This window comes from Calonectris borealis, chromosome 1 (assembly GCF_964195595.1).
Source record: "Calonectris borealis chromosome 1, bCalBor7.hap1.2, whole genome shotgun sequence".
Taxonomy (NCBI): domain Eukaryota; kingdom Metazoa; phylum Chordata; class Aves; order Procellariiformes; family Procellariidae; genus Calonectris; species Calonectris borealis.
The window spans coordinates 182,400,792-182,416,572 of NC_134312.1; the positions used below are offsets into that span (position 1 = coordinate 182,400,792).

General features: G+C 39.8%; 1 protein-coding gene across 1 annotated transcript in view; it reads left to right on the forward strand.

Annotated features, from left to right (window-relative positions):
- The first annotated feature begins 138 nt into the window (after positions 1-138).
- DIAPH3 (diaphanous related formin 3) overlaps positions 139-15,781 on the forward strand; it is a 247,827-nt gene continuing 232,184 nt past the window's right edge. Inside the window, exons 1-2 of the mRNA XM_075139146.1 lie at positions 139-682; positions 10,974-11,006. Of these exons, the coding sequence (XP_074995247.1) occupies positions 527-682; positions 10,974-11,006 (189 nt within the window). The 5' untranslated portion in view covers positions 139-526. The remainder of the gene's footprint in view (positions 683-10,973; positions 11,007-15,781) is intronic.

A 15,781-nucleotide genomic window follows, 5' to 3' on the forward strand; every position in this document is an offset into this window, starting at 1 on the left:
GCCGGCGCTGCGCTGAGAACAGCTGATTCAACAGGAGATTGGCAGAGGGCCAGCCAACCGGAAAACGACATTTCCAACCTGCCGGCGTGGATTGGCTAGCGCGGGGAGGCCGGAGGCGGGACCGGCAGTGGCGGGACGATTCGGACGGCGGGACATTCCTGGGCTCTGACAGGCGCCGGGGAGCGGCCGTTAGCAGCGCGCGCCCCTGCCCCTCTTCCCCTCCCCGCGCTCCGGCGTGGCGGTGTCGCGGCCGCGGGCAGCCGTGGGGCGCGGGCGGCGGCGGCCGCTGCTGGGATTAGAGGCTCCTCGCTAAATCCTTTGCTGCGTTGAGGCGGCGGCGGCGGCTTTAGCCCTGAGCCCCCCTCCTCCCCCCGCGGCGCCCTGCCCGGTCGAACCCAGCTCAGCCGCGCTAATCGCTGGCGCCCAGCTCGGCCAGGGCCGCCGGGCCTGGGCCCGATTGCGGGTAGCGGTCTCGTCTCCCCTCCTCTCCCCTCCCCTCCCCTCCTCTCCTCTCCCGGGTGCGGCCATGGAGCCGCGGCGGCCGCGGCCGCGTTACTGCGCCCCGTCCTCGCCGCAGGGTCGCGGCGGGCGGGAGAACAAGGGGCTCCGTCGGAAGGGCCCGCCGGGGGCCGGGAGTGCCAGCGGCCCCGAGGAGGCGACGGACGGCAGGAAGCCCAAATTCGTAAGTACGAGTCGATCCCAAGCCGCCCCCCCTCCCCACTGGGGCCGGCTGCGGCGGGGCTGCCTGAGGTGCGGGCCTGGCGACGGCCCTGCCCGGCCCGGCGGGGCTCCTCCCTGCCGGCTGCGTGCCGAGGGGGCCCGACTGTGCGGCGGGCCTGTCCTCCGCCCCGGGGGCGGCCACTGACCTGGAGCCCCCTGAGACGCCGGGGGCCGGGTAGGAATAGGCGGGCTACGAAACGCCGCCGTCGGCTTCCACTGGGCTTCGAAGTGTGAGCCCGCCCGCTCCAGCTCGCCTCTTCCTTCCTCGCCTCGCCGGCCTGAAAGGACCTGGCTTTGTTTTGCAGCATGTTTTCAGGTCTTTCCTCTTCATCATAAAGCTTTATTTTCTAACTTGCTCTTTGAGAGCTGTAGGTGTAAGGGGAACAGAACAGACCTTCAGCTCTTAAAAGATGTTACTTTTACTAGAACTGGATTTCTTTTAATTTATTTATTTTAGTGATGTAAACTGTATAGTGAAAATCTGAGTCTTTGAATTTAAGGGACATGGTAAAGTTCTCGTCCCTAGACCTGCTTTTACAAAATTTTGGCTAGCATGCCAAGAAATTGGAAAACTTGAAACAGCTAATAATTGTCCAAAAGATAATGTGTCCATAAGATCTGCTCTAACCAAAAAGCACCCAGGAATAGCCAGTTTTTGTTTGGACGTTATGAAATTTGCAAATATTAAAGTTGTGACAAGCTTATATTCTACAGGCCTTGTATCCACCACGTGCAGAGCAGATGCATACCATGTTCATGTTTAGATGATGCATATGTTAGTCTTCTTTTAGCTGGCTCTGAGCGCACCTGCTCTGAGCTGTATTATATGCTTACAGAATAAATACTATAATAAATTACATACAGTAGATTCTTGATTCTAAGGCTTCTTTGTGTTATATTCAGTAGTTGAGTGTCTGGCACTTGAGCACAGGTTCAAAAAGGTGTACCATACTTCATATGCAGCTAGTTGAAGTCAGCCAATAAGCGATATCAAACTGTAGGCTGGCCAAACCTGTTCTGGAAGTCACAACTTGCTCCTGGCATTCCTGTTTCCCGGAATCCTTTGCATATTGTGGCTGTGCAGATTGCTGTTTGAACCAAGTCCTTGTGCCTGTTTTTGCATGTTAGAATGGGCATGTATGAAACTGCGACCAAGAACTATTTGCTTGTCTTTATGACAGGCTGTGTACTGGAGGTGCATGCATTTTAGTCATGGAGGTGACATGGCTGGATATGCTCTAGCATGGGATCCCTAAGTAAAAACCTCTACAGTTTGCTCAGTCTAAAAGGTTGAACAGGATTACCAGTATATGACTTGAAGGCTGGATTATTCTTGTGATGAGTGGGAGACATGGATTTGTGTGTGTTTGAGACTGACAAGAGCACTGAGTCAAGAGGTTTTACTTCTTATTGATACTTCTACTGCTAAGTTCTCATGCAAATAGGACATTGCAATAATTTTCCACTTTTTTCCCTAACCATGTGTTAAAACAGAAATAGGATGTTGCCATCATATTCACTTTTTTTTTTCCTAACCATGTGTTAAAGTAGAAATACAATAATTTTTAGGGAGTATAACCCTGCCAGATATGGGAAACAAGCCACTGAGATTTTTTTCTTAGATGAAATCTGATTGGCTTTTTAGTCAAAGAAGGCCTTCTCTTTGGTGCAGATGAGCTTGCTTGATGTATGTCTAGACTTCCCAGACTAGGCAAGGGTGGTTTTGAGCATGTGCAGATGTGGGCATCAGCTAACTGGCTTTTTGAGGTCACAGTGTTGATTTTTGACCCAGCTACAGAAAATAAAGGGAGTTGAATTTGGGTTTCTGACTTAGCTTTGTACGGTTTATGATCATCATGTGGGTGGTTTTTTTTTTTTATTTTGTCCTGTCCCTGTTCCCCGCACCCAGTTTCTGAAACTCTTTAAGCAGGGATGACTGAGAATATCCTTAATTCATGAGACTGCCTTGTCAAACTGCAACTTTCAAAAGCATTTGAAAAGTTGTCAAAAGAGGTGATTATCCCACTGTATTCAGCATTGGTGCGGCCTCACCTTGAGTACTGTGTGCAGTTCTGGGCCTCACAATTTCAGAAGGATGTGAAGGTCCTTGAATGGGTCCAGAGGAGGTCAACAAAGCTGGTGAAAGGGCTAGAAGGAATGTCCTATGAGGAGCGGCTAAGGACGTTGGGCTTGTCTAGTTTGGAGAAAAGGAGGCTGAGAGACAACCTCATTGCTCTCTACAGCTTCCTGAGGGAGAGGGAGGTGCTGAGCTCTTCTCCCTGGTATCCAGTGACGGGATGCGTGGGAATGGTTCAAAACTTTGCCAGGGGAGGTTTAGACTGGACATCAGGAAGCATTTCTTTACCAAGAGGGTGGTCAAACACTGGAACAGGCTTCCTAGAGCAGTGGTCGATGCCCCAAGCCTGTCAGTGTTTAAGAAAGAGGCATTCGGCCAATGCCCTTAACAACATGCTTTAGCTTTTGGTCAGCCCTGAAGTGGTCAGGCAGTTGGACTAGATGATCGTTGTAGGTCCCTTCCAACTGAAATAGTCTATTCTATTCTATTTTGCCCTGGGGTGTTGATAGGGGACTGACAAATGATAGTTCTCCGAACCTGGATTGTGTTCTAGGTATGCCATTAGCTCACTGGGTGACCTTAAGAAGAGTCAGAGGTGAATATTTCTTGAATAGAGTCTCTGTCTTTGTGTAAACTTTGTGAGGGTTATAGTTTACAAATGTGATCTGTGGAATGTAACGGTTACTGAAGAGCAGCGGGATGCTCCATGCCTCAAAACCTAAGGAACTGCTGTAGCTACTATAACCTTTGAATTGTAGACTCTAATCCCTGGTTTGTCCTGGCTAATAATTTCTGGTGAAGAAACATACACAGTGGTACAGTTAGAATTACTGTAATAGTTGTAGACATCAACTAGCTTCTTTGATTGGGGTAGTTCACTTGAAGGGTACTATGACATACGCTTTTCTTTCTATTGCTTCATAAATTTCTGCCCTAAGATATTGCAATACACAATATTTATCACTTGGCTATTAAATCTAAAATTGGTAAACTCTCCTTCCTGTCTACCTCCTGTTGTTTTACAAGACTGATTTGTTATTTTGGGAGGGAGATGGTATATCTGTGTTGGCTTGTTCACGTCTAACTCTTCTCATAATAAATCTTCAATATACTTTTATTAGTTAAATTAGTTTTGTGTCAGAATACATAAAACTTCTCTCACCCCTTTGAATTCTCTGTAATCCAGTCTTAGATATAGGCTATAGCCTTTTCTGTGTTTGGGATGCTTACAGTGCCACATTTCTTCATGTCACCAGAATTATGTTTCTGATCTCTTGTGCGTTTGTCAAACGTGGATGAAATTGGCTGTTAGATTCAGTGAACTCAAGTCATCCAGATTGTATTAATCTAATTTTCCTCAGTGTGAAAGGCTTGAAAATAAGTTCCAGGTTGGACCCTTCCAATCAATGCAACATATTGATCTGTCACAGCAGATATGCTAATCTGAAAAAGAATTTGATTCCCTGACAAACCTTGAGGTGAAATTGGATTGCTGGTTGACAAAGCTGACATTGTTAACATGTACCTCCTTTTCCCCTCCCCCCCCCCCAAAGAAATTCTTGTTTAGAAGGAGGAAAATCTCTCTTTTTAAAAACCACTTCCTTTGGAGGGGGGAGAAAGAGTCTTTGGGGTAAACAGTTATAGTGGTTGATCCCAATCAAATGTTGTCTTGAAGTACAGCATTTCTGAATAAACTAGCTTCTCAGAAGAAGTGAATGAGTTGTAAGTCCTCAGTTCTCTCTGTTCTTTTACAGAATCGTTTTAAAAAAAATTAAGGAGTGATCGTTAATTTTGAAGCATATACCAGCTTGGCTTTGTACAGCAGGTCCAAGGTTTTGGAAGAGTGGGACTCTTAAAAGGGTAAAAGATACTCTATGGTACTGTGGTACTTCAGCTTATTGAAAGCTCTTACATTCACTCTTGAGGGTTAGGGCTTGGTAAAAAGAGGAAACGAATTGAAGCATGGCAGAGATTATACCTGCTTTCTGTGTATACGTTGACTGAGCAGGAAACTTGAAATCTGCTGGGAGGGATGGGGTAAAAAGAAGTTGCTTGCCACTTCCTCTCCTTGTTGTTTTTCTTTTTTTTTTTCCTTAGAAATGTTTGGAAATCATAAAAGTGAGTGCTAGATTACGTGACTTCCAATTGCACTTTACTGGGACTACATCTTGTAGACACTAGTCCTCAAAAGATCAATTTCTAGCTCAAGTTAGAGGTGTTTCTATTAATTTCAGTATACCATTGATGTGTCTTTAGTGACTTTCAGGTTATGGTTTTGATTGTTCTTTATAAAATTTATATGAGTCAAGAAGACTTTCTTGTTTGCACCGATCTGTTAAAAATAGACAAATTAACACTTGCATTTAACAGTGTCTATAAATCAAAGAAAGATGTAGTTAAGAGCAAAAGCACTTCCATTTCTCTGGCATAGAGAAGAAAGGTAAGACCGATCTGTGTCAATATCTTTAATTACAAAGTGACTGAATTATTGCTGCAGTTATGCTGCAATGTAAGACCTTGAATCTAAATTAGCCTTTTAAAGAAATGATGGCTGAACAGATGTTACCTGAAACATTTTATTGCAGTTTTGTAAAATTATAAATTCCTCATGCTGTTATTTTTGTTGGCAGGAATTAACACTGTGGGTTATGATACTAAATTTTAGTGCTGTGTTCTAGCACTTTGTTATATAATATTACCTTTAAGCACCAATTTTGAGTTTTAACTCATCAATGTCTAAAGAATATCACTGTGTAGAAACTGTCTTGTTAAGATAATTTTGCCCCAGATTGCTTTTCAGACTGCTTTCCAAGCAACAGAGAGAGAGAGTGTAATAAAGCCATTAAATAAATGCTGAAGTAGTATATTGGAAATTAAAAGTAGGAAATGCTGTGGGGTTATACAGCAGTTTCTAAATTGCACTTACAGACTAAGGTAGCAAAGTTACTGAGGGAATATTGTGACAAAGGAGATCCTAAAGTAATAGCATCCACTGTAATCATCCAATTTACATCTTTCTAACTGAGTCTACAGTTTCCTTGCAATCCCTGCTTCAGTCTTCTGGTTGTGTTTCTCCTGGAGAATAGCCTTTGGGGAGAAAACAGCTAGTGTTGAATCTTTTTGGTGATAGAATTAATGGGCAGTGTGTGACGAGTTCTTTCTCACTTTCTAATTTAAAAAGGTACAGAGGGGATTGTGTGATTATATGTACATCCTTAGTCTTTGTTTATCTAGTTTCAGCATTCAGGCTTAAGTTGGCCAGTTCTTCTAAAACTCATTGCATCTTGCTTAAACCCTCCTTTTTTTTTTTTTCTTTTCTTTTCTCATAGCTACATGTAGGCTCTAAGCTCTTCTTAATGTATCAGAGAAGCTATACATGTGTGCGGTGGGTGGGTGGGTGGTGTTATCTGCGGTTTTGTTTGTTTTCTTCTGCAAGGAAGGCAAAAATGAAGATCCAAAAAGGATTTAAATACCAGGCTGTGGGATTTTTTATTTTTTGTAAATTGAAGTACTTCATTGTGGTGCAAGGCATACATGTTGAAATTCTTGTTTAGCTGCCTCAGATCCTGTTACTTTGCATGCTTAAACCTCCTCTCATATTGGCAGGGGTGTATTGGCTGGGTGCTTGTCTGTCTTCTAGTTCCATTTATGATCAACAAATCAGAATTTGTCTGCCTCTCTGATGGCATGCTAACAATGTCTATCTCTGCCAGGCATGATCTGAATTCAAGTACCAAACATACTGTTTTTAAACATGCTGTTCTCATTCAGAAAGTCAGATGAGCCATGTCACTCTCTGCTTATGTGATGGTGAAAAGAGCATTTGTGGAGAATGGAGATGCTGCCCTTTTTGGTAGAGTGCCAAAACTTTTAGATGATACAGACTATACCCTACATTGTACTACGGTTTTCTTCATCGTTTCTAGGCCACACTGAGCTGTCATGCTGGTGGAAAAAATGCTAAAGACACGAGACCGGAGTCCCATGTGAGAAGATAGCATCCTCCTGAATTCTGGTCCTGTTTGCCTGGACTGCTTGTACCACATTTAGATAGAATTTTTTTTATAAATATGCATATACAAAGACAGAGAAATAAATGTAATGACACAAAAGATCAAACTAGTACTGTTGAACCAATTAAGTGTCATTTCTCATTTCTTTGCTTCACTTCACTGTCTCTACCCAGAGTTGACTGGGGTAATTATATAGACAATGACTCAACTTGTTAAACTCTGTCTTGCAGATTAACTTTCAATATGTGCTACTGTTTGGATATGCAACATAAGATCATCCTCTTCTGTATGCTTTACTGTGAATATATGTGAAGCCAAATAGTATTCGGCTTACTTTCCCTAGCTGGGTGGTGCAGAAGTTGCGTCACACATGGCTTAATCATAGATGACCTTTTCAAGAGACACAATGCTCTTTCTGTTCTGTGAGTAGTCGTCTTGTTGCTGTGCTGTGTTGTGAACCTCAGCTGTTGTGTCCTATTGTGCCTTTTGGTTTCTGCCTAAGGCTCTCAACTATCTTTGATGTTTTTGAGATTGGGCCTTTTGACAGCTTATCAAGAACACTATACCATACACTGAATGTATGTGCATATCCTGTGTCCAATGAAATCAGTTATTTACTAGTACGCCTGAGGGACATCATCTTCAATAAGGGGTAATTCTATGTCAGATTGCTTGCTTTCTTCAAAAATGATACATCTATACACTTCTTTTTAATTGTGACTTAGCTTTGAGTAAACTGCTTCTACTCAATTGCGAAACAATGACCTCTTCCTCCATGTCCCAGAGTAAAAACTGAGTTACCCTGGAAAATGTAATTTCAAAATGTTAATTGTTTATAAATGTGTTTGTATAGCTGAAGACTAAGCAATGGTGTTACTTCTGCTTTTCCAACTGTAGGTGCTACCGATAAATCCGGACTTCTGAAGTACCCTAATTAACTCCTTAATCTCTTCATGGTTTTGTATATCTTCGACTAGAAAACAGGATGTCAACGTACTTAAAATATTGTTAATTTGTTTTTCAATTTTGCATATCTACTTTCTACATGATAAACAGACTAGAGGAATACTTGTCTGTAGCTCCTATGTTCTCAAAAGCAATAATTTTATTTTTCTGGAGTAGTTCAGGAAGGCACAGAATAGCATATTAGTATTTTCATCCATTGCAAAGCAGTGTTCTGTAAGCTTGTATCATGTTTTCAGCAGTAACTGAATATTACAGGAATATTACTTAAGCCAGATTTATTTACTTGCAGGCCTATGTTTAAGACAATCTGTTCACTTGAGCAGAATATGTTTTATTTCTGTGAACTGATATATCTAGGCCTGAAAATAAAAATATGTTCCTATGGTAGTAAAGCACTCCAACTCTACCTAACTGTCATCTAGTTATTTTTTCCCTTTATTAGAAATGTGTTTGTTTGGCGTGGCAAGAGTAAAAATATACTCCTGTTCTTGAGTCACAGCATTCCTCTAAATTTAATGCCATTAAAAGAACCAGTGTGGTAAGAATTTTTTTGTTAAGACCACATTTAATGTTCCACATCTCTGTATCCTTGAATGCTACAGAAGACCAGGAAAGTTGGCAACTGGTTTTACTTTGTACAGCCTTGCCAGAAGAGAAGGACTTGGTGAGGGGGAAGGGAAAAAGATCACCCCAGTTCTCATGTTTTAACCAGCTCCTCTGACTGAGAAGTATTATAATATAAAATTCACAGAATAAATCTTTTGAAATGTCTTACTGCAAGTCATTCAGCTCCTTAATATTAGAGTGCTAAAAGATCTGACCATTGGGTTGTAGTTCGCATGGGGTTTCTCCTCCTTTATAAAGAAATCTCCAAATACAATGTCACCAGTGTTGATAGATGAGTGCTGGTTAAGAAGGTTCACTTCCTTGTAGCAGTTACTTTTGAACCAGACCCCACAACATTGTCTGAAAGAAGTCTTATGCTGGTATTTTTAAACGCCTGTATTGTAGGTAGCCAGTAAGCTGAAGACTTAGGAGACTTATATCTGTATATTGAGTTTCTTACACCATTATGGTGTCCTTAATTGGTTGTATGGTAGTCTCTTTTCACTAATTAGTCACATGACCTGGGTCAGTGAGGTGTTCTGATATACAAAAAGGGGAACTTTTCACCTTTTACCACAGTAAATTCCATTGCTGAATTTCACAGCTTAATTGAAAGATACAACGCTGGCTTGAACTATCCAATTAACTTTTGCCTTTTTCAAAGAACAAAACCTGAATCTGAAAAATATTGCCTTGATTCCATGGATGACAACAGTGTCTTGTACAGAGCAGTTGCAGAACATCCAACATCTGTTCCTAATGGAAGCGAACCCGATGTTGTGCTTTCTGTGTCTGTCTAGTGGAATGTACGTGATTTTGACATGAATCTCGAACTTCCACCTCAAAGCATATAATACAGAAGATTTTCATTCTAAGCAAATTACTCAGTCTCCTACCATGTTAGAGGAGCTTCACAATGGTATCTGTGCGTTGCTTAACGCTTAGTGATATAAGTCGTCTGTATGAAAAAGGAATGAATTTTTATGTTCTTTGCTACAAAGTTGCAGTGTAAGACCATATGTTAGTGTTTTCTCCTGCAGTTTTGATCACTTAAGGATGGAAGTATCATACCAACAACTTGCTAAATGTAAAGTTGTGAGCTCTTGCAAATGACAGAAATTAACACTCATGCTGTCTTTGTAGCTATTTGGCAGAATGGGAAGAACAAGTCAATAAAACCCAGCTCCATAGCAGTGTGTGGGGCAAAAGTTTGATCTGTCCCTGCAGCAGGAGAATACCAACTGGAAGACTGGGATACAGATCTTCAATCTTCTGACTGGATTGAAATATTTTGATTGAAATGTTTTCATTTATTAGAAATCCTCATCTATTAGAACATGGAATGGGATTGTCATAAAAGTTCAGTACTGACCTAGCTCCAATTTTTTTTTATTATTGATGGTAGAACTTACAGTATGAGTACTGAGTTTTTCCTCACACTTCACTTGCTTTTTATTTTTAACTTCATAGCCATACATCAGATGCTTCTTCTTGACAATACTCAGAGTAGAGCTATCATGGGATAATATTTGACTTAACACAAATTGTTCTTCAGTCCGGAGGGAAGAGCCAGAGAAGATGTCAAAAGTAATGATGCCTAAGTATTGTTGACTTGGTGAAGACAAAGCAAGAGTTTCCAAATCTGATTAATTTGAATATAGCCATTTACAATTGCTGTAGCTGCTGCTGAGCTTTGTATACTAGGCAGCGAGAGGAGCCTAAGAATAGGGTAAGACTATCTCTTGCTAAGTATGTGACTTCACATTCTTCCCATTTCCCTGCCAAGTCTGTTCTCAGCCTCTTCATAAAAACTATAAATGGGATCCCTGCAACACTGACTCATCAGTCGCCAATGTTCTTCAGTGCTGCTCTTCGGTTTTGTGCAAGAGCTGTAGTGCATCCTAGCACTTCTTGCATTTGTCAATGTGCAGTGGAGAGCAAAAGAGTTGGTTCAGGAACTGTTGTTTGACACAGCAGCGAGTGATCTATAGATTTTTTTGCTGTCACTACTAATAAAAGCTTATGTTAGTTTCCACTCATAACTTCATGCTCTGCTTGCCATGTAGGCATTGCTTGAGAGTAGTCAACAGTCTTAGTTGTTTGAGTGTTGCAGCTTGGCAGATAGTTTTGAACTGTTGAGGAACTCCATGTTCTTCTGTCGAGTTTAAAATCTCTGGACCGATTCCTTGGTGGTGTCCCCACAGCCATTTTGAGAAGACACAATTCTAGTAGCTGAATTATGAGCAGGTCTTCTGTTCTAGTATATTTAGCTATAAAATATAATAAAATACAACTTGTTTCAAGCTGTGCTTGGTTTACATTCTTCTGGTATTATTCTGTCTAAGGATTAGATTACAGATTTTTTTTTTAATCTACACTGTATTCCCTGTATAACTTGCTGTCCGCTGTAAGCCAACAAAGTACAACTTGCCAAGAAATTATTACTTCATTTCCAGTGCCATGATTCAATACTGTTTAACTTGCATCTTATTTTGAATAACAGTAACTATAACTGACACTTGCTTTTTTTGTTGTTGTTGTTTTTTTAATTGCACAATTGTGACATGACTGGTTTCCTGTTTGATTTACAGCACTTAAATATCAAGACACTGACAGATGATGTGGTAAGACACTTTAAGTTTTGCCTTGGCTTTGCTAAGCTAATAACCTTATTGCTAATGCAATAGGAATAACCTGATTGATACAAGAAACTGTCTTAATGGTGAAGTTAATTTAGTTAATTGGCAAACTCTCACTAAACTGTTAGTTATCTGTAACATACTCGGTGCAAGTAGCAAAAATCTATGGATGGCTTTGAAGTATGCTCTAATCACGGCTAAATGAGCTTGACACAGGTAATTGTGCCAGCTTACATGCGGTATAGTTAAGATATCTGTGATTGCTTGTTTAATATTAAAGTTACTTAGGCTGCATGGCTACCTTAAAATACCATGTTTAACAAACTAACAGTTGCTTGTGAAACTCATTGATGCTTCAAACAATGTTAAGTATATTCAGTGTCATGCTAACACTGTTTCTCGAACTTCATCTGTCTCTTGAATAGCAGTTGAGATTCTGTATCATAAAGCAAATTTTTTTTCTTGCTATTGAAGTTACCTATTTCATTGTCTCTACCATTCTTTTGTAGGTAAGAACAGTTTTTCTTAAAGTGGATCATTCTACAAAGTCTTTGATTTTTACCTAGGAAGTAATGTTCTGTAGGCATCTAAAGATCAGCTGTTATGACTTCAGTGCTATACAGAGTTCTTGCTGAAGTACTTCTGTGCATAACTGAGAGCTTAAATGTAGAGAGTTTTATGCTGGAGGATGTGCAACACACTTGTGCTGAGAAACACTGCTGCTTCCTAGCTTAGGAACTAATGGTCTGGTTATTGTTGACTAGGTGTGCAAAGATAGTAGTGTTAGGCATATTGCCTCCACCTATCATTTCTAGACTGACTTAAATCGCCTGTTGCTATTTCTTCAGCAGAGTTTCATAGGCTGGAAATGGTTATTAAGAAATTTGAGTCTGATGGGTTGATAATATGACCTTGATTCTATAAGCTTGTGCTTTGTCTTCAAGAGCTGAGGAAAGGTTCACAGTTGTCTCAAAGCAGAAGTATTTTTTGGTAACCATAACTTAATTTTGGTAGTGTCATGTAAGGCTTATAGTCTGGATGCACTAGGTCTTGCTGTTTGTTTGGTTTTATGTTTTTTTTGTTTTTGTTTTGTTTGTCTGTTTGTTTGTTGAAGAGACTAGCTTGCTGCCTTATTGCACTTTTCCTTTCTTTAGCCTATTGGACTTGTCTAACTTGTAATGGTAGCCACCTTAAGTCAGCAGGTTTATTGTATTTGTTGGAATAAGGACAAAGAGCCTGATAGCTCTGTAGTAAGCAATCTTCTTTCTTCTTTGCTGCTCCTTAAATTTCTCACAGCATACTGAAGGCCCCTTCACAGACTAAAGAAACGTCACCTGCAAAGTAGTACCAAATTGTCCACATATATTTTTTTTTTTAAAAGGGAAATGACAGCTGTTTAGTAAAAGGCTAACAGTTTAAAAAACAAAACAAAACTTAAAATGCTGCGGTGTCATACGCTTTTAGAGGTGGGTATTTTGTTCACTTGCGACTTCATCTTGTAACAAGGGTATGCTTTCCAACTGACACTTTTTGTCCCTCTATCTGAGTTTTCTGTTGGTTTAGTTTTGCTGTGTTTGATTCTGGGAAACAGCTAATAATGCTAAGTATCTGAGTCGTAGGCAACTTAAACGTGGCTCAGAGGAGAGTGTTTTTGACATTTCATACCAAGCACAAAAACTGGCAGAGGTATTTTCTCCAAATTCCTTTTGAAACAAGGGAGAAAATTGTAGTAAGAGAAGATTAAGAAATTGAAGGTTTAAGATTACTTGATTTTGTAGCTTTCAATGAAACAATATATTTCCTTTCTTCTCATGGACAATCACTTGCATGTTAACTTACTCTTTGCTGCATTAGGCTTTATAAAATATTTATATTTTATTACTCCCAGTCTGTTTCTTACAAATACTGTGTTGTGTAACAGTGACCAGGAACTTTTTTTTTTAATTTAGGTAAATTAGCAATATTTTGAGAGTCTGAAATGCAGACTGCTTTTCAATATTAGAATTGTATTGGATTATTCCTGAGATGCTGATGACATCAAAAACAACAAAAAAAGTTGTTTACTTTTAGTGACAAATCTGTGTTAAGTTCAGAAACACCTTGTTTTTTGCACAATCAACACATGCTTCTTTTAGCTTGTTTGTTTACAAACTATGAAGACAGGAATCTTATTCCAAAGAGGAATGGCAAGTAGGTATCTGAGAAATTATCTGCCTGCAAGATCACTGTGGAAGCAAGTCTGTTTTCTATCTCAAGTGCTCCACATTCCAACAAATGGTTTGTAGGGCTCATAAAGATTAAAAAACCTGCATATTAACAGAATTTTATTAAAAAGATATCTTATGTAGACAAAAATGAAATGTATACTAAAATTCCTTATAACATAAATTTATGTTGACTGATTTCATAGCAACTGCTGTAAAGATAAGAAAGGCATCATAACTTCTGGTATATAGAGGAACAAGATTCAGAGTGAAATATGTTCTATGCATTCAAGATGTGACTGTGCACAGGCCTAAACTCTGTAATTTTTAATTTTCTGCCATTGGTTAAATGATTTGCTCTCAAGAAAGGTAAAATCATCTCAGGGAGATTGAGCATTTTAGGAATAAGAAGTCATCTAATGAAAGGGATTCTTCTGTGTATCTTGGTTTATGCAAGTCTTTCTCTTACTAAAAGCTCTATTGCTACCAGTGGAATTTCTCGTATAGTAAGAAGTTAATCTTGTAGAACAATTTGACTGTCAAAGAAAGAATATACTTTTTTTTAATCTTCTGCTTCGAGGAGGAAAAAGATGTTAAGAGGTCTTTGACTCAGAATCATTGGAAACAACTTCTTTGATCTTACGTGAAGTAAGGGAAACCAGTGATTTGCTTTTTCTTCCAAAGATACTGAAATATATTGATGCAACCGGTATTCTCCTGTGTGTTCTTCATCCACTAAGAATAATAATTATTTCAAATGAAGACATAGGATTTGTTTGACTTTGTATTCTCCTTCCTGTGTTGTTAATGTTCTACTAAGTCTTTGTCATGTGTCTACATCAGGGTGTTACAGCAGACTTGCGTGATTGAGCTGTTGGCTTCTGTGACTAAAATGACTGGCAAAATGTCTGGGAGATTGAGCTATGCTGTAGTATTTGAGCAGACTTTCCAGATGTGAAATTGTGTTTACTGAGTATATAAATAGTGGGCAGTCAAAAACATGTGAACTTGAAAATTGAGGGTGGCAGTACTTTTTGTCCTACAGATCTATAGGGCAGAGTGAGAAGGACATCTAGAGAAAGAGCAAAGCTATAAGCAATACTCTTGTCTTCATGCTTTCACCAGGAAATTAAGATTTCATATCAGAACTCTCCTATTAAATTGTGCCTAGTGATCTTCATTGGTGTCTTGATAGTCCATATGTGTATGTTTCTTCATGATAATGGGAGTGGGGAGGGGAAGAAAGAAGACTGTTCAGTCTAGGCTAAACCAGAACAATTCTGTAATCCTGTCCCTTCATAATAAGGTATCAGAAGTAGTATACCTCATTTGTGGCAAACAACACATTTCATGTAGTCAGGACTTTTCTCTGATACTGGGTTGCCTACTCTTTTACAATAAAGATTTTCCTGTAGTGCAGTGACATCCTCTAGTAATATATACTCCATAAACTTTTCTTGAGTGAATGGTTTGTATGGTGAAGAAAACAAAGATCCAAGCCAATCGTTACTTTGTAGCATTTTGATCTGGAGCCTTAAGGTTAATTTTCTTCTCTAGGAACATCCCAGAACTTTGTACAGGGATTTGGGATGATAACAGAGGATAATATTTTACCATTTCTGTCTTATGAAATTGGTGTAGATTGATGTGCTTTGTACAGCTGGAGAAATGAAATACGAAGAGATGCGGTAGTGGTTCTTATTCTTGTTTCAAGGACATCAAATCTGTTGGCTTCAGCTTTAATGTGAGAGGATTTTGCATGACTTGCATGATTTATATGCTTTACGTGTTCCAGGCATTACTGTTCTTTGTGCTAAACCAAAGTGCAGGGATCACAGAGCTAGTGCCAGAAACCTCAAATCCACATGGTATGATGCAGCTCTTGAGTCGATATGTTAGCCTGGGTCCAGACCAATGCATGTCGTGTCTAATCTGGTAAGCCCTGTCTCTGAGAATGAAAAAGAATGGAAAAGTCAAGGAATCAAAGGCTGTGGTGGATGAAGGAACTTTAGTTCTTTGTTTATTTTTCAGTATATCATGAAGTGTATCTTCCACAGCAAAGGCATTGTACTGTGCTACTGCTTACCTTGAAAAAGGATAATTTTTTTGTGAATTCTTCTAAGAATTTTTTTCATTACTTCTGGTAATGTTTGAGCTGTAAACTCCTTTTGCTGTTGGGAATGCCAGGCCCACTTTCATAACTTTCATATCCTGCATAAGCCTGACTAATTCATCTGCTACCTGCTGATTTGGTACAGCTTTTTTTTTCTAAATGCTGGGGTCCAGTCACTGCAGTACGTAGAGTCTAAACAGTGTTTATAAAGAAATACAGCTTATGTTCTTAGTGTTTGTGTTTAACAAAATTTAGGTTGCTTAGCCAGTGATGAGATATTGGATTAGGTCCACCACTTTAAGTATGATTAGCATCCTTTTTTAGATAAAATCCTCCTGGCTAGATATGTGGACAGTGTGCATAGTAACTTTTAACTTTGGAGACCTACAAGATGTTGCACGCAAGCTTTTGCTCTAAATAATGGGCAGTAGGAAACACACTTT